The sequence below is a fragment of the Nuphar pumila genome, chromosome 2, assembly GCF_984573655.1.
Source record: "Nuphar pumila chromosome 2, dmNupPumi1.hap1.1, whole genome shotgun sequence".
Classification (NCBI taxonomy): Eukaryota; Viridiplantae; Streptophyta; class Magnoliopsida; order Nymphaeales; family Nymphaeaceae; genus Nuphar; species Nuphar pumila.
Genome location: NC_143250.1, coordinates 73,095,774 through 73,116,064, shown reverse-complemented (window position 1 = coordinate 73,116,064; position 20,291 = coordinate 73,095,774). Strand labels below are relative to the sequence as shown.

Below are 20,291 nucleotides of genomic sequence, written 5' to 3'. Positions count from 1 at the left end.
TTTTATCACCTTCCATTTTGGTGAGAACAAGTTTAGATTCCGAATCGGAACCCTATAGCTCTTTTCCCCGTATGTGGTGCTTCATTATCGAAGCCCATATTACATAATTTGTGTCGTTTAGCTTCATGGGTATGATGGTGATTTTATCATGATTACCCATCTTTTACAAGGGTGATAAAATGAAGGAGGGAAACAACAAAAAAGAAAATAAAGAGAAGAAAGAGAGAGTAAAAGAAAGCAAACACAATATTATGTTGTAAACGAGTCTTCTTTTCTCTCCTTCCTTCAAAAGAAGCTTCAAGAGCCACAACCAAGGTGACGAAACACCTTTGCAAGCTTGGTACAGAAAACGAGGCAAAAAATCTTCACAATGTAGGATGAACCTTGCTTTGATACCATGAAATGAACAGAGGATCTTCCACAAAAGTACTTAGATACGCAAGAGAGAGTGTCTAGAGAGAGACACTTGCACATAACCCTTAAAAAGGGTATAATGGAAACAAAAAGAAATAGAAATAATCTTTATTGAAAATGCTAAAATGCTTAAGAAGCATTAAGTTACAAGTGGGAAGAGGAGAGCTTTTAAAGAGCTCTCCTTGTAGCGGTTAGACTAGTCCAACGGTTAGAAATGTAATCGTTGGAACAGTTACCTTTCTAGTTAAGTTCCAAGTGGAACTTAACTAAATAAGGTATGTCTAGTTCTATTAGAACTAGACACTAAAAGAACTAAAGAAAGAAAAAAGAAAAATACAGAAAAATAAAAGATAAAAAATACATAAATATATATATAATAATAATATGAATATTATTATTATTATATATATTATATTTGAACACTGCCAACTATCACATTTGTGACCGTTGGGGGTCCCAACGACTCTATGGTCTTAAATGACCATAGAGCCCTCAATGGTCTCTCTAATTTACATTTTAGAAAAGAATAAAATGAAAAATAATAAAAGAGAAAATAACTGTTTTTAATAAACAGTAATTGCTACATGCAAAAAGACAGAAATGCCCCTGTAGGGCATTTAACTATTACACGAATGAAAAATAAGTATATGAATATATGTATATATACATAAGTATATATACACACATACATATATTTTAACAGGCATTACATAAGAAAGTATCAAAATGTCAATCAAATATGCCATTCCAACATGTGTCAATGCCCTGGTTGAGAAACACGCCAATTTTGGCCTTAGAGGTGTTCTCACGGGGTCCAAAAAACCTAGTTTAAAAGAGTCACTGTGGTGTGTGTTCTATTTCCACAACACTTTTTAATCATACCTTTTGTAAGTCTAATAGATTAATTTAGAACCAGTTCCTGGCAATAATGGCCTTCCTCTGCATTGACCTACAACTTCCATGTAGCGCATTGAAATTTAAGAACACTTCCCCCAAATAAAAGCAAAAAGTTACAAAAACTCAATTTACCAACTGTACGCCAACAAGAAGAGTGCACCAAATGAAAGAGCAATCTAAATCTTTGTAAAACAGAATTACCTTGTGAATTTTAACCCAAAAAAAATGGTTTCCGCATTTCAACAAAAACAATATTGTCCTACCAATCTCGATTCATTCACTAGACAAAATGTCCGGTTGGTAAGTACATCAAGATTTTGAACTATCAAATTTGGGCTCAATGGTATTAGTACATATGGTGCTAGGAAAAATTATGAAGTACTTTTTTGTTCACATTTACTGCATCTTTCAAGTACATAGTTGAGAAGTAACAACACATACTTCTTTCCCAGTCAGAAAAGGTGCAATTGAGGGTTGAGGATGTATCCCTTGGCTATTGAATGGAAACGAGTCTGCAGCCTGCAAAAATCAGAAGCAACAAGTATTATAAGAAAACAAAACAAGCACCAAATTGGACACTGTGTGAATAATGAATAGTTTTCCCGAGAGAACATAAAGCAGCACTAGCCTTGTCCTTGAATTTCATTTGACCTGTACTTGTTTGGCCATCTGCATCACAGAATCTTTGATCACCAATATCCTGGACATAATTTTTAATTTCTGCAGCTGACGAGGGAGATGTATGGTGCTGCTTGACATATATTACATCCCTACCTCCAAGTGTCACAGATGTAACGACATGTGTTCCAAAGTTCTCGATAAAGCTGGGAAACAAATGACAATTAAATGCTGCATTTTCAGTTAGCAAGGTCATAGAAAAAAAAATCTAATATGCAATAGTGGAACTCTACCTAGCCAGAGGTGATGGATCCCATGAAAATGGAACAGCATGTTTAACATTCTCCCGTAATAATAAAGGCAATTTTATCAACTGAACCTTCAGCAAAGGTATATAGAATCCATCCATAGCAAGGGTTTTTGTAGCTGCAGAATCGACTGACTTTGATCCAGTGAAGTTAAATGCAGAATTGAAGCTTCCAAGAGGGACACTTCCAGAAAGGCGTGCTTTCATATTGAAATACTCAGCCATCTGAATTTTAACCGTTAGCTTGGGAACATCAGGACAATAAACTAACATAAAGGAATCAACATCATAACCTATTGTGATGATCTGTTTAGTGATGTCACAACATGGCAACACATGCACTTAGGACTACCACGCTCCTTGTTTGGCATGCTTTGAAAATCATTAACAGATAAAAGTAAAACATATTTCTTTTTCTGATCCAATGATGTGCATTTTCCACTTGTGTGATAGTATACACATACAATCAGCATAATTGGTATTTCTGGTGCACATCATCCTATGGTTGATGCCTATGTTTAGGGCTGGTAAACGAGCCAAACGAACTGAACTGAGGGTGTTCAAGCTTGGCTCATTTCTTGTGTTGAGCCGAGCTGAGCTTGAGCTCATGAAAAGCCCAAGCTAAACAAGCCGAGCTCGAGCATGCTCATTATATATATATATATATGTGTGTGTGTGTGTGTGTGTGTGTGTGTGTGTGTGTGTGTGTGTGTGTGTGTGTGTGTGTGTGTTTTAAAAGTTGAAAACAATAGAATTTGGACCCTAAACCTGCTAAGCCAAGCTCAAACTAGCTTAAAAAATAAGTAATTGTTTCAAACTTATAAGCAATAGAATTTGGACTCTAAACTTATTGCTTGCTTGCAGGCCAAACACTTCAACCATCTTCATTTTATATTTTATATTTAAAATAAATGTAAAGTATATTTATTACTAATAAATGAGCCTATACGAGCTGAGCTGAGACGAACATTGGTTGTTCATGCTCGAGCTTGTCAAGCCTATTTCACAAGTTTGAGTGAGCTCTTTATGAGCCGAACATGATCCGAGCCACGAGCGGCTCATCTCATTTCCCAGCCCTAACTATGTTACCTGGACACTGACATGAGCATTAGTGTTAGACATGGAGAGCCTTAAAATTTTAGATATGAGTAAACCATATAAATATATACAGTAGGTTTTGATATAAAATGTCAAAAAGTAATGTTGTGAATAGATTTGAGGCGTAGCGAGGCATAAGACCTGCTCATGAAGCAAGGTGTAAGCTTCACAAAAAATATTAAAAAAAATCCAAATAAAAAAAAAATAAAGATGCATCAATTATGTATTATTAATGAATAATTGGATATTTTAATAAACAATCTTCAAAAACATCACAATAACTAGCAAGAACCACTCTACATATTTGTATAAAGGGCAACATAATGTGATACACCACACATGGTTATACATAGTAAACACAATTACATAATACAAATAGCATGTTGCTCGTATAAAGCACAAATAAGCAACAAATCAATGAATTACAAAATCAATAATTAATTAACAAGAACAAAGTAATTTTCTGATTAACAGGCCCAATTGTTCAAGAACAAGGGAAGAAGAACAAAGAGAGAGACGAGAATACCCCAACCTCCTCCTCCTTCCTCCTCCTTTCGATAGAGAGAGAGAGACGAGCGAGACAATGAGCGGGAGAGACAAAGAGATAAGGAGACAACGAGAGGGAGATACAGAGAGACGAGAAAGGAGAGAGAGAGAGAGAGACGAGGGGAGTACCCTAATTGTGGCCTCCCTTAATTTGGGTTAAATGGGGGCTTTAACCCCCATTTGACCCAACATCAAGCATTTACGTGTTTTTTGTGTGCCTCGAGGCACCAAAGGCAGCGCCTCAAGGCATGCTTTTAACAACACTAATATACTAAGTCACACGGACTATTGTAAAGGGTCGTTGCACCGCGTCGTCGTCGCGACGCAGTACTTGTGCAGCTATCATAAAAATCAGTTGCACCGGGTGCGGTCAACCGCACTCAGGGTTATAAGTGCCTAGAAATGGACTCGATCAACTATAACCGAGTCCATTTCGGTCCAAAAAAATTTTCAAACGTGTTTTAAGGGCGGGGTTAGGGCACATTTGAGTAACACCCCCCCCCCCCTCTCGACCCTTCCTCCGTGCCTCCCATCCCCACTCCTCCTCCTCTTTCTATGGCAGAGGTGATCCTCCTCCTACGGCAACGACGGCGACAGGTAAGCTTCCTCCTTCTCCCTTCTTCTTCTTCCTTCTCTTCCTCCCTCCACCGCCTCCTCCTCTCTCTTTCTAATTCTTCCTTCTCCTCCTCCTCCTCTTTCTCGCCTCTCTTTCTTCTCCTCCTCCTCTCTCTTTCTTCTTCCTTCTCCTCCTCTCTCTCCTTCCTTTTCCTCCTTCTCTTATTGCCGCAAGGGCCAAACCCAAGGTTGGGGTTGGGTTCAGCTCCTAGGTTTAGTTCTAGTGGATTCAGCGTAACCTAAACCCAGGCCTGCTAGGTTGGGTTCCTGGGTTCAGCAAAACCAAACCCAGGGTTGCTAGGTTCGGCTCTATTGAACCCATGGTTGTTGGGTTCTGCTCTGCTGAAATGAGGGTTGGCGGGTTCAGCTTTGCTGAACCCAGGCTTGTTGGTTTCAGCTCTGCTGAACCTAAGCTTGGGTTCGACATTACCTGAAGCCAAACCTGGGTCTAGAAGAACCGAACCCAAAGTTGTTGGGTTCGGCTTTGCTGAACTCAGAGTTCCTGGGTTTAGTTATGTTGAACCCAAGCTTGGGTCTAGCTCTGCTGAATACAGGCTTGCTGGATATACTTTTAGATCATTACCTCATCATCATATACATTGTGTAGGATATACTTTTGGTATTCAATTATGCATTGTTTGCTTCTTTTATTAGTATAATTTTTTTTATTTGACTTGTTTGTCTGTTTCATGTTCTCTTAATTCCCTTGGCGTAGTCATAATATATTTTAGTTGATTTAATTGTGGTGTTATTTTTTATTGATGAGGAATAACAATTATAGATTGTTAATTTGATTTATTACATGAATTTATACATGATGAATTAATGATATGATAATTATTTTTATTTCATTAGTGTTATTGTTAACAGTTAAAAATTATATACATATATATACAGTCTTCCGCACCCCCACACCCAAGTTTTTTTTAATGTGCCGCATCGCAACACCTGCATCTACGTGACATAGCTGATATATAGAGAGAGAGAGAGAGGAAGTGGTAGTTGGAAACCCTTAGGTGCATAGCTACCAGTGCAAACAGATGGGCCATCCACCACGGCCTTGATGGAAGGCCCACACAAAAACACGCAAAAACGCATGTTTTGCGCATTTTTGCCTTTTAGCGACGGTTTTTTACTGCCGCTAAAGGACCCAATGGAAACTAGGACCTTTAGCGATGGTCAAAACACCGTCACTAAAGGCCCCAGTTTCCATTGGGGCCTTTAGTGACTGACTTTTGACCGCTGCTAAAAATAAAAAAGCAGAAAACAGCGCTTTTCCGCTTTTTTTTTGTTGTCCATCACAGGCGTGATGGACAGCCCACATAGTTGCGCAGGTAGCTGCGCACCTAAGGATTGTGCAGCTACCACGCACTATATATATATATATATATATATATATATATATATATATATATATATAACAAGTAATGGGTCCGTGCTAAACCCATTTGGTGCTAAACCGCTTGCTAAATGGATTTTTTGGGCTTTTTTCATTTTATTTTTAAATTATGACCATACTGATGTGATCTATGTACTTGATTTTAGAGGGATCAGCTCTTGAAGCGTTTGATTCCATCACATGGGTGGGTTTTTATAAAGTTTGACAAATCAACGGTCCAAAATCTTTGTAAATTTTTGAGGCTCCAAACATCTTTTTTTTATTGAAAACACATAATCCAAGTGTGGATTCTTAGTAAATCGACTATGCCCAATATATTTATGGGGCCGGAACCGCATAAAAAGCACCAGAGAAGCCCGAGAAACCCATTTAGCACGCGGTTTAGCACCAAATGGGTTTAGCACAGACCTATTTTCCTATATATATAGGGTTAATATTTGCTACAATCTATTGTGCCTAGAATAAACTTAGCAAAACATAATTTTTCATTTTCTTTCTTTTTTCATTAAGTTTAACCTTATAGATGTGATCTACATGTTACATTTAGTAGGAATTAGCTTTTGGATTGTTGGAATTCAACGTGTACAAGGTTTTATGCTAATGGAACAACCAACGGCTGTAAATACACCAAAGTCACCCAACTAAAAGAAAAAACACATGTTTTCTCATCGAAAAACATGATCCAAAGGTCAATTTCCACTAAATCAACCATGTTGAATGCATCTACGAGGTTAGATTAAGTCAAATGACTTGCATCGTGAGATCCCAACTAGATTGTAGGCACAACGAATTGTAGTGTGTGCATAGTTGGCAAACTCAACGAGTCATCTTGTGACTTGGCTGAGTTGCCTCATATCGGTCCTTAACTGAGTCAAAAAAAACAGTATGACTCGTTTAAGGACCAAACTCGGCAGAGTCTGAGATAAAACTCGGTCAAATCAGTCAAAAAACAGCTGACTCGGACGAGTCAACCGAGTCTAGAGTTTAAAACAAAAAACATAAAAGTAAAAAAATCTTTTTAAAAACAGGAAAATTTACTTTTAAGGTGAGTTAATTGTGGTCGATCCGAAACCGAGTTCCAAGAATATATATATATATATATATGAAAATAAAAACCTACCCAATAAGAAATGTTTACCGGATTTTTGATGTTTTTTTGAAATTATGACCTTATAGATGTGTTCAGCATGATTGATTTACTAGAAATCGACACTTGGATCATGCATTTTGGATGGAAAATTGGTATTTGGAGCCTCAAAAATTTATGAAATTGTAGGCCGCTGATTTTTAAAACCTTATAAAAACATATCCATGCATCGGAATCAAATGCTCCAAGAACTGATTCCTATAAAAACAAGCACATAGATCACATCTGTAAGGTCAGAATTTTGAAAAAACACCGAAAATCCAATAAGTGTTTCTTATTGGGTAGGCTTGGGAGTCTCTCTCTCTCTCTCTCTCTCTCTCTCTCTCTCTCTCTCTCTCTCTCTCTCTCTCTCTATATATATATATATATATATATATATATATATATATATATATAGTCACCTGTATCGTTAAAGGCTGTCACAGGGATTCGGCTAGCAGAGTGCCGCACCCGCGTCGACTCGACGCGGGTGCGGTCAACCCGACCCTGGGTGCGTTGACCACACCCAGGGTCATTTTGGTCCATTTTTTTGGATTTTTTTTTAAAAAATTGCCCAATGAAATGGGCTGCAGAATTTTTTAAAAAATCTTGGGGGGGCGCGGCCCCCCCTGGACCCCCGCCCGCTGACCGGGCAGCGGGACCCACACCAGGGGGAACCCCCGAACCCCCCTTATATATATATATATATATATTTTTTACATTTTTGCCTTTGCCGCACCCCCGCACCCGGGTTTTTTGGAAGTGCCGAATCCCCGCACCAGCACCCATGTGACATAGGTTAAAGGTAATTTCTCGACGAGGGTATTTCTCGTAGAGATTTTCAAAAGTTGATAAATATTGGAAATATCTTGGCAATATATAAAAAATTAAATAAAAAATTTAAAAAATCAGTAAAAATAGAAAAATAAAAGAAACAATCCCTTCTTCCCTTTCTTCGTTTCCTTTTCTTCCTTCCTTTCTTTCCTTTCCTTTCATTTCCTTCTTCCCCTCCCTTCCTTCCTTTCTGCTCTTCCTTCTTTCCTTTCCTTCCTTCCTTTCATTCCTATCTTATTTTCCTTTCCTTCTTTCCATTCCTTCCTTCCTTCGCTTCTTCCTTTCTTCTCTTCCTTCTTATCTTTTCTTTCCTTCCTTTCCTTTCCTTCTTCCCCTCCCTCCCTTCCTTTCTTCTCTTCCTTCTTTCCTATCCTTCCTTTCTTCTCTTCTTTTTATTTCCTTCATTCCCTTTCTTTAGCGATATTTATCGCGATAATATCACGATAAATATAATTTGCCGATCTATTGAAAATATCACAATATTTTCAATATATCAGTGATATCAGTGACACTGATATATATATACATACATATATATATATAAAGTCTTTGTTGCAGATGTGCATACCCCATACGGTATCAATGAGTTTAAACTCATAGGTGTAAGTTGTTTTGACTCAATCTGACTCGGCATATATGTTCAACATAGTCAATTTGTAATAGCTCAACCCTTAGATCAAGTTTTTTTGACAAAAAGATATCTTTGTTTAAGTCGTGAAATATTGGCGCATTTATGGCCATTGATTTTTTAATCACTAAAAAGACCTATGCACACTGGATCTCGGTGATTCAAAATTTGATTTGTATATCATATCTATAAGTTTAGATTCACTTGAAGGAACATGGGCAATAAGATATTGCTCGTTTCAACTCATTGATATTATATGCACATTTGCACCAGAGACTTATCCTACATATATACATTCTAAATTGATATATATTTAATATAGTCAATTGTAGGTACAATCTAGTTGAAATCTCATGATGCAAGTTGCTTTGACTGAATCTAACCTCATAGATGTGTTCAACATGGTCGGTTTAGTGGGAATCATCCCTTGGATCATGTTTTTTGACAAAGAAATGTTCTCCTGAGAAATCAATGCATTTACGGCCACCAATTTTTGCATAGCTGGAAAAACCTATGCACAGTTCAGATTCTAGCAATTCAAAAGCTGGCTCACACTAAAAACAGCATGTAGCATTCATGTGGTCGTCTGGACCCAAAAAAAAGCAAAAAAAAAAAATGGAGTTGGCTAATTTGCTCATACATACAAAAGATTGTAGCAAACTTTAACATGAATATTATCTCAAGTGAAAACTCCTAAACAATAATTATAAATTGCTATAGTTAAAAAGATCAAATAATAAAACTTAGTTGAAATTGAAATGTAATGTAATTGATGACAAATTTTAAAAGAAAAGGAATGCAAGTGATACAAAATAACCAATCAAAATCATAAAAAGAAGTAAATAAAGTTAATGACACAGTGTTGACTATGCCAGACATTGGTTTGACTTTGTTCTTGAAGTGTCATGTTGTGTCTAAGTGTTGTGTCTTGTTGATATATGATACACATGCTAACTGAAGTATTCATGTGACAAAAGACGCACCATGTCTATATATCACGTATCTGTCACTTGACATGCAGCATCCATAGCATGTCCAATAGTATATTCAAACACTAGAAATGACAGACATGGCATGTGAAGAGTGTTGGATGCTTTAAAGTTACAAACAGCCATTTATCAACATGCCTTTATTGGTGGCCAATGTAAAATCGTGTCTAACACCAACAGTCAAGGCCTCCCAAAGTGTGTAGGTAGCATTTGTTGATGCTTAAATGCATGGAAGGGTTTGCATGACCTAACTTCCCTTGATTTTCAAGAACCAATAAGATAAAGGATGAGTCACATGGGTACATCATAAGAATTCAAGTTGGAGGTACCTAAAACAAAATACTACTATGTAGAGCAGTCAAGTGGGAGGTACCTAAATAAAAATGCTACCACGTAACTACTATCTATATTCTAGACATCTTAAGCAAGGTTGTTCCAGCTCCATGGTTGCTACCTTTCTTAAAGCTTTTTGACTAATGCTACTAGTAATACTAACATGGTGTTAGTATCAGATGTGGATACAAAGTATGACATGGCAGGGTCTTGAAAAATTACACTTGGATATATATATATATATAGAGAGAGAGAGAGAAGCAAATAACTATACAAAAAACAAGTGTTAACATCAATTATAAAATGCACATCCATTTTTCTTTGAAATTTGATCATTGATAATTTACATGGAATATGAACATGTAACTACAAAATTGGGCACTTCATGTCCAAGAAACTGGACATTTTGTGTCCAAAACACTAGACACTTCTTATCCTAAACTGAACACTTCATGTCGAAGAGACTTAAAAGTGTCATAAACTGAACAATTTATGTCCAAGATACTGCACACTTCATGTCTAAGAAACTGAACACTTCGTGTCCAAGACACTTAAAAGTGTTGTGTTAATTTTTTTTTTGGACACTTGCACCTCAAGAACTTGCATTTTGATGGCATTTTCAGCCGTATCCATGTCCGAGTCAGTGTCAAGCTATGTCTGACACCAACATTTTAAGCATCTAAAAGTGCCTAGGTAAGATACCCCTTTGATTATTATGTTTGCTAGTCTCTGGCCTACAAAACCAATCCTCGTTGTGATGTAAGCAGGACATGTGCCAAAGTACCTCTTCTTCAAAGTCAATGAATTGTTATCGATAATTAGCGATGAGATAATGGAACTCTTAAGGATTGAAGGATTTTTGGAGCTTGTCTTGAGTTACAAGGAATCAAAGGAGCCCGATCACTTGGTGTCACATACCATGCAGACTGTCTGACATGGATTCTTTCTGAAGGTAAACATTCTTTCTTATACAAGGTATCAATAACACACGAAATTTATGAAATTATATTTGTTTATCCTAACAAGGAATAAGCCTTGAAGCAGTCCAACATCAAAAGGCCTCTAAGAAGAGAATTTCTTGAAAACAGAAAGCTAATAGATAGACTTTAAATTCAAGGATTTCATAATTATCATGACAAATGAACTAAAGTTTAAAAAAAGTCAAAATTAATTGATCAAAACAATTGTGGTAGGTATAAAATAGCTGGAGTGGTTAGAGTCACATTGTTCCAACTGATGGGTCTCAGGTTAAATCCTCAACAGGGGGTACACCCCAACTAGACTATTTGGAGAAAACAAGTATCCTACTATTTTGCTTAGCTCTTCCTCTTGCACAACTTGCAACCTATGAAAAAAAGGAGCGTATCAGATTGCAAGTAAATGTACTCCCTAGGAGGAAGATTTGGAGGTCTTTATCACTGTTTTGGCCATTGTAATGTGTTCAAGGCCAGAATCCTCCATGGCATAAATCTTCAAAATCCTTTCACAACTACCTTGTGGGATTATGGCTCCCGACGCATTTCTTCTATGATATATAAATGATGGAATTGATACAGATATATACCAATTTCTATGACACTTGATAGTATCAAGTGAGTGACAAGCCATTCTTTCAACAATTCCAAAGACTACGATGAGAAACAAAATCGATCAAATTGAATCGACAAAAATGTGTGGGTAGATCCAAGTCTGCTAACACGAACACATATGACTAAGAAAACCAAAATGCAATAAGTTTGATGTATTCACTATTTTATACACAAGATACTTGCAGTAGCATATGTTTAAGATTCTTCAATTCAATTATCAAGAAAGAAAAAGATTCACAAACAAGCGAATAAACAAAAACCGCAAATATGATAGATACCTCGTGAAAATTACGAACCCCTGAGGCCTCTCTGCCACTCTTGACATGGACGCTGTTGATGTCCCTAGAAACATTAGCTACCACCAGATCATCAAAGGCCACAAAATCCCTCGTGTGTTCTCCATCGACCTCAACTATTCTAGACCCAGCTAGCCCTTTGCAATACAGCAACCTGCTGTCGAACGTAACATCGAAACCCCTCCCCAACGCCTGGACTGCATTCTCCACGGTATGAAGAGCAGCTGCATTCTCCTCCATTTTTCCTCCCCCTCCCCCCTCAAAAAAAAAAAGGAAAAAGGAAAAAGATCACAGAAAACTCAATCTCCCCACCTCACCCCAACCCCAAACCACAAACCCACATCTCCAAATACCCAAATCAACCACCCAATTCCTCATATCACCCTTCTCACTTCCTCATCACTCTAAACCACTCTGGAAATCTATCAAAATATTCAATCTTCACAAAGCGCCCCCCATCAAGAATCACTCACAAAGCTCCAACTTTCCAAGATGGGTGTCCTTGAAAAGTCTATGGAGTCTTCTACTTGGGCTTCTGATCAAAAGCAACAAAAGATTCCAAGTAAAAAACAAAAATTATGGGTTTTCTCTGGGACACTTGAGCAGTAAAAAATTGGGGTTTTGACGCAAAAACAATAGTCTAAACATTCAACATCATTAATTTCAAGAGATGGGTTTTATCTAGAACCATAAGTAGTCACCGGACCATCCCAAATATGCTCTTCTCACCACAAGGGGTTTACCACTAAAAAAAATCATAAGAAAACAATGGTCCCCTTTAGTTTCTCCACCTACGAACTTACAGAAGACTTACAAAAGCAGTGGGGGATGCTGGATGCTTTTCACTTATAGAGAGCACACACACTTGAGAGTCTTCAATTTTCACTCTCTCTCCCCTTCTGCAGAAAGCGACCCACCATCCCAAGCAGGCTTTGAAAACTGAGTCAGCAGCAGAGCAGTGCAGAGGGGGAGGAGGCAACTCAAATGTGCATAATAAAGAAAGTTCTCAACTTTCCCTATTTTGTACAAAATCTCAGAAATCGATGAGCCACGCAAATTTTTAAACGAATCCCACACTGGTTCTTTTTGACTTTTACAAGTGGGAAAAGTTAAAAAGAGGGGAAAAATCTTTTCAAAATGAAGTTCTTGGACCTGCTGGGGCCCACCATGCTTGACTACAAAATAGTCTCGTAAGACTTTACGATTGTATGATATGCGGATGAGACTAGAAGCTGTTCACTCGAGCCATGGTTCAAAAACTTGGTCATGTGGCCCAAGGCATAGTTGGGCCTAATTAAGGGTATAAGTATAACTGGTTGGGTTTGGTTCGGATCTTGTTAGGCCTAATTTTGAATTGGTTCTAAAAATTAGATACAAACCCAGCTCAATTTGGTTCAGAGTCCAATATGAGTTCACGTACAGTTGAAAATTGTAGACCCATTAACGAATTCTGATACATACAAAGTGAGGTATAAAGAGGTCGGGTCTTTAATAGACCTATTTTGAATTGGGTTTAAAAGATAAACTTAGGCTCAACCCGATCTAATTTAAGTTTGGGTCCAGATCCAGGTATGGCTGGAAAATGAATACCCAAAGAGGTTAATGGGTTGAGGTACAATACCGGTCGGTTATAAATGGTTTGGTTCTTAAATTAATTCAGGTTTAGTTTCGGATTTAGGTTTGTTGAAATCATAGACCAAATTACACGCCTAGGCCTAATGTCAAATCAAGAATTTAATGCAAGCAAGTTGGAGTCATTGACCTAGGGCTGCTAAATGGGTTGGGTTTGTACCGGGTACCCGACCAAACCTGAATTCTTTAGTATGGACATGAAAAATGCTGACCCAAATAATTTTTTAGTCAAACAATTTACGGGTGGGGTTTGGGTTATGATTCTTGTTGGGTACCCGATCCAACCTGGCTTTTTAGCCAGGTAACTTACTCGACTTCACTAATTTATATGTATTTTCAGTAAAACAAAAATTCCTCAAATTATCCAAGTCTGGATTTGGGTTATCATTTTTGTGACCTGACAAAACCCGAAACCAGCAAGTTCATACTTGGGCAGGTTCCGATATACCGTTGACAGCCCTACATTGAACTAGTCTTGGTTTTTCACATTGCCAGTACGCTAGTTGCTCCACTGAACTTAAAATTCTTTCATGCAATAGATTAGACATACCAGTCTTAGACCAGCTCAGACTGTCTCCATTGACTCGATCGGGTCAATGAGTACTCAAAGCGACTCAAATGCCAAGGTTGACTCATTATTGACTATGGTAAGAAATGGGTGTGAAAAAGCAATACACAAAATATATATATATACAGAGAGAGAGAGGTAACTGAAATATATTTACCAACCAAATATGTTAATTAGTATGAACTAAGATTTTTATAGGTTTTTTTACCTTTTTTTTTAATTTCACCGTCACGATCTAGATGTTTGGTTTTATAGAAAAAGACTCTTGGATCATCCAATTACTATATATGAGAAGAATCTTTTAAGGGTTAAAAATCACTGACTTAAAATTTTTATAAATATTCAAGCATAAAAATCACATTTCTTGATCCGATTACCATGACTCAATAGTTGATTCCTACCAAATGGAGCAGCCGAATGCATTTGCAGGGTTAGATTTGCAAAAAAAAACTATAAACAAACCACTATTTTCATAGGTTTTGTATTATTTTCAAAAATTTTACTATATGGATGTGATCTAGACACTTGGTTTTATAGAAAAAGACTCATGGATCATCCAATTATGATGTATAAGAAGAATCATTTAAGCGTTGAAAATCAATAGCTTAAATTTTTTATAAATATTCAAGTATAAAAGATTGCATTTCTTGATCCAATTACGATGATCCAACAATCGATTCCTAGCAAATGAACGAAGCCGAATGCAATTTGCAGGGTTAGATTTGCAAAATAAAACCTATGAAAATTTCAATTCATACCAAGAAACATATTTGGCTGGTAAACATATTCTTTATATATAACAAGATGTGAGTGCAAAACTCTTACAAATGTAATGGAAAATAGGTAAGAAGTGACAATGAAAGCAATCATAAAGTGACATAAAAAGTAGATAAAGCTTGTGTTCTTGCTTAAATGCTCTTTTTTTTACTAGAAAGTATTGATCATATATATAAGTTTTATAATAGAAGCATAGTTTATACATAGGGCCACTAGAATATGTTAACTAAAATATGTGAACTAGAGTATGAATGTGAACAAATGTTTGGTTTTATGGACAAAAACTCTTGGATCATCAGCATAAGAAAGATATTTTAAAGCTTGAAAATCAATGTCTCAAAATTTTCATAAATATTCAAGCATTCAAAAATAACATTTTTTAAAAAAAATTACATGATCCAACAATCAATTTCTAACAAATAGACTATGTTGCTGCAGGGCTAAATTTGAAAAAAATTATTGAAAATGCCTAGTTGACACTATTGTTACACATGTTTTTAGTTAACATATTATAGTGTATATATATATAATATGTGCAATTCTAAAAGTGCATTTGTAACATCGAGGAAATTTATATATATTAGGAATAGGGATGTCAATTGGTCGGATGTAACCCGACATCCAACTTGAATTCAAATCTGATTAGTCGGATTCGGTAACCAAATTTGGAACTGATTAGAAATCAGATTAGGGTTCAGTATTGAGTTTTGCATTAAAACCCAACATGAATCCAATTAAAAATTGAACTTGACTAAAACTCGAACCCGATTAAGTGTAAATATCGGGTTTTAAGCTAGTCGGATTTGGATTCGATTTTAACCTTTTTTATTTGACTCCAAATCCAAATCTAATTTGGTTTTTTCTTTTTCATCTGAATCTGACATTGACATTGAACATAAAGTTTTCATCATTTGGAATCAAAACTGTGACGGCCCCAAATTGACCCTCAAAATTTTACAGATTTTTTTTAAAATATATAAATAATTTTAAAATATTATAAAAAATATACATGGTCCCAGGTCGACGCACATTACATATTTAATATATACAACCCAACAATCATTCCAGACATGTAAAATAAAGCAAACTAGAAATTTAAATTTAATTTAATTTAATTAAATAGTCCCTAGTTAGGGTTCACATGTTCTCTCAAAACAAAAACTCGTCAAAATGTTCAGAACCTTGGCCACCGTGTCATAATCCTCACTCTCTCCAGCAAGCTGGTCCCTCCATCAGTGTGTTTCAATATCTAAAAAAGATTAAAAAAAATAAAAACTAAAGTTCTTGTATGAGACCTTCTTGAAATTCAACATCTATTTATGACACTTTCTCGATATACTAATAACTATAGTTGAGTCTAATAACACCACTCATAGGCAAAGTGTCCAAAGTTTTTTACAACTATGGTTGAAAATACAAATTACACATCAAGTTCTTAAAAAAAATAAATGCACACGATATTTAGTATTTTCATAATCCCTCGTGATCAACATTCAAGATTTTCACCATTTCAGAGGAATATAAAAAAAAGAAAAATTATTATATTATTTAGTCACTTTTATCCTTCTTAATCAATTAAGAATTACACAAGAACAATCATACAATAACAATTTTGGGTCATTGCTCTAATCAAATTCAATAATATAATTAATTTCAAAACAATAAAAGTAACTTTTATTATGCAAGAACAATAATGCTCTTGTCCTCCAAAGGTTCAATAGTGGGTCATACATAATCACTGCACTATTTAATGCAAATAAATGAATTCTGTGCGTCCCCTGCGTTCCTTGTTTGTTTGATGCTGCATTCTATCTGGCCACGACGTCCCGAGCGATGTGTGAAACCCGGCATCAAACAAGCCATGGATGTCTGACCCAAATAACTGATCAGACCTCCTCCTTTATTACGCTGATGGAGTACGGTTGAGAACACGTCATACCTGACGTAATGACATTCCTATCAAATGAAGCAGATCCAATATTGGGTGGCGAACACCTTATAAGGTGTCCGGCCCAATCAGGGTAAGCCACATGGCTGCTCCTCTCCATAAAGAGGGGGCCCCACTCCTCCCCCACAATTCAAAAGGGCACCAATACTGGATTGTGCATCCCTAAGTATCGTCGTCAATCATCAAGATCTATGGTACCAAAAAGCATATACGTGAATTAACCTCTTAAGAGTTAAGAACGGGCTCTACATTATTTTAATGTCATTTACACTTTGAATGAATGGCACAAAAAAATGAATGGCCAGAATGCTTTGAGGTACTAGTACTGTCTGCATTGGCTTTGCTTGTCTTCGTTGTCCTAGCAATGTAAAACTGGGTGGGCTTACCCTTTGTCCCCAGGGACCTATGTCACATTAACATGCCACATTTCGATTGCTTGTCCCTATGACACAACTCACAAACTCTGACACGATGACATGGACACTTACACGTACATATATTAATTTTATATTATTTAATATTTTTAATAACATTTCAATATATTTTTTAAAAATATTAATATATTAAAAAATGTTTTTGTATTGCCAATGTGAGTTCCACGTGGATTGTAGGAGCTGTCAGTACCCATCTCCTTGTAGTGTGACGTTGCAGGTTCGAACCCCAGTGGTAAGTTGAATAATAACTGGTGGGGATCTGCCTATCCTCAGCTTGCATTTCAAAAAAAAAACTGGTTTTGTATTGATTAAAAAAAAACAATTAAAAATCCATGTTCTCTTGCAAAAAAAATTCAAATCTTTGTGATATAGCTTTGGACAGTTTTTTGTCCAAGGTCGCTGGACTTGCTCTTATTTTTATAAACATTTGGATGTCGAGATCAGTGCTGAGTTTTACAAAGTTGCCATGCTGGGACTGGGAGAATCACGAGATTTCACTGTCAAGTGACTCATGCTTGTAGTTAACTCCAGTATGGTTACAAGTTTAAAATCCAAGAAAGAGTGCACGTCCCTTGCAGCGTGGCAGAAATTAAATGTACCTCATGCTGCGTTACCAGTGGTGGAGCACATAATGGCCATGGGCAAGAGACCACCCTGACCCTGAAATCCCCAATGCTATGCCTCCCCCAAAGACCTCTCTCTCTCTCTCTGTGTGTGTGTGTTTCCTAATTTGGATTTCACGCCCAACCTGTCCCTGAGGGGTACTTGGGGTTTTTACACCAATGAATTTGTGACTGAGCGAGGTGGGGTTTTTACACCAATGAATTTGTGACTGAGCGAGGTGGGGTTTTTCCTATTTATCTAAAGAAACTTAAGTATGCAAGAAGATTTTGCATATGTAGCAACAATCTAGTGGTGGCTTGAATCATGGATTTATTTGGAAATAGCTACTGCTCTTTTTGTGGACTTGTTTAACCATGGATTGCAAGCAAGAGCTTTTTTAGAAGCAAAAAAGGAATTTATTGTCCATGGTTGGACAAAATGAACAAAAAGAACGGAACAAAACATTGGTTATTTTCGTTCTGTAACAACTGTTCCAAGTCCAACGTTTGTTTTGACCGTACTCAATGTTATGTTTCAAATGTCCGTTGTTTGATGATGATGTACAAACAACTTGAATCGTCATAGATAATGGGTTAAATTATTTCATTTTGGATCGTATAACCTAGTCCATCCACCATTTTACATGTTTTAACAAGTTTATTATGTTTTTTTGCCAGAATATAGATCCAATTATGAAATTATATCTAAAATCATGAATATTTGCCCTAAATATGGATTCGAAATTGGATTTTTGCTCCAAATATGGATTTCAAATGAGATTTTTGTCCCGAATATAGATTTTTGCCACAAATATGGATTTTTGTATCAAAATATGGATCTCGAATTAGATATTTGCCCTGAATATGTATTTTTGCCTCGAATATGGATCTCAAATTGGATTTTTGCCTTGAATATGGATCTCGAATTGGATTTTTGCTCCAAATATAGATTATTGCCTCAAAATATGGATCTCGAATTGAATATTTGCCATGAATATGTATTTTTGCCTCGAATATGGATTTCAAATTGAATTTTGGCCCCGAATATGAATCTCAAATTAGATTTTTGCCCCAAATTTGGATCTCTAATTGGATTTTGCCCCGAATATGAATATCAAATTGGTTTTTGCCCCGTATATGATTTTCAAATTTGTTTATAGCAGCACAAGATTGTCATCAACAACATTTAGCCTTAATAACAAAGCAATCGTGAAAAAATCCATAATGCTAGAAATTATAAGTTTTATTAATCATCAAAGAAGTTGAAAATTAGTCAAATGAAAACATCTCTATCAAAAACTTGGTACATCTTAACAATTGATAATGTTTGAAACAAGTAAACTTTTCAATGTTCGACAAACCAGAACCTTCCCTCTAACCTTAGAACTATTCAATGAGCTCTCTAAGCAAAAGCTGCAGCAGATTAAGCTATACCTTAAAAATTTGAGACAAATGAGCAAGCATTAAGCATTAAGTTCTACTTTGGCCTTGAGAAACTTCTCAACATCCACATTTTGTATGACCATAATTGAAACTTGATCTTCTTTAAGACCAAAGTATTGTTTAAAGAAAATTATCAATATGTGTTCTACACAGGAAAAAAGCCACAACATAGAAATAGAGCATAAAATTGTGTATAATCTCAGAGAAACATGATAAGAAGGATGACCACCCGAAAAGCCCTTTGACTAATCTCAACATCACCAAGCAAGAAACTCCCACCCTTTCCTTTGTACTCCCCAGCAGTAGCATGATATTTAGACTTGAAACTCTCAAAATTTTGATTAGTGAAATTCATAAAGAGCATAGCCTGCCAATTCCAAAAGTCAGACATATAGCAGATAATGAAGTTCACATGTTCTAACACAAATCACACGAAAAAGACCTGATTGCACTTATGCCCAAAAGATCCAACAAATACTCAGCATTGAGAAAATAAGAGAGAGAGAGAGAGAGAGAGAGAGAGAGATGGTGATGATTAAAAAAACAATGGTATAGATATATAGGCAATGAAAATGGACAGGAAATATACCTTTGATTCATCAACTGAAATGGGAAGATTCAAAAGATATTTCCCAAAGCGGACAACCTCTATTTTCTCATCAGTAACAATCTTGAAATTACTTTTGTCCATTACCTGCAAAACAAAATCTACAAGTTGACATAAGTCACTCCATAACTAGGATAACATGAAAAATAAAAAAATCCACAACTTTAGTTAGACATGGCTCCAAAATAATCAAAAGCAACTTACTAAACATAGCTACCGACTTTTGAATTTTGACAAATGAAAAAATCTGGACTCTAAAGAAATAGAGGTTGATTAATGACTGGGACTTAGCACAGATTGACTTCCAACTAAGCCTATGAAACTAAAGTCTTATGTAGCTTGACCAAGCAAAGCTACAGACGTGATCAAATCACCTTAGGCTTGGCTACTTGCCCAACTAGATCAAAACTCAAATCGAGACTCAGGTGACTAGGCTGTGTACTGGAAGGCCTAAGTGAGTCTACAATCCCAAGTCTGCAGGCCAAGAATTAATTGGGCCAATTAAGTCTGCAGGCTAAGTTCCAAGTCAATTGAAACTCTAGATTCTAAAACCAAAATTCAAATTAGACACCATGAACTTCTAGATCTCAA

General features: G+C 36.3%; 1 protein-coding gene across 1 annotated transcript in view; it reads right to left on the bottom strand.

Annotated features, from left to right (window-relative positions):
* Positions 1–12,181, bottom strand: part of LOC149845755 (MACPF domain-containing protein CAD1-like) — a 42,997-nt gene extending 30,816 nt beyond the window's left edge. Inside the window, exons 1-4 of the mRNA XM_089995977.1 lie at positions 11,672–12,181; positions 2,223–2,461; positions 1,940–2,135; positions 1,753–1,830 (exon numbers count right to left, since the gene is read on the bottom strand). Of these exons, the coding sequence (XP_089852103.1) occupies positions 1,753–1,830; positions 1,940–2,135; positions 2,223–2,461; positions 11,672–11,929 (771 nt within the window). The 5' untranslated portion in view covers positions 11,930–12,181. The remainder of the gene's footprint in view (positions 1–1,752; positions 1,831–1,939; positions 2,136–2,222; positions 2,462–11,671) is intronic.
* Between the last annotated feature and the right edge of the window lie 8,110 nt (positions 12,182–20,291).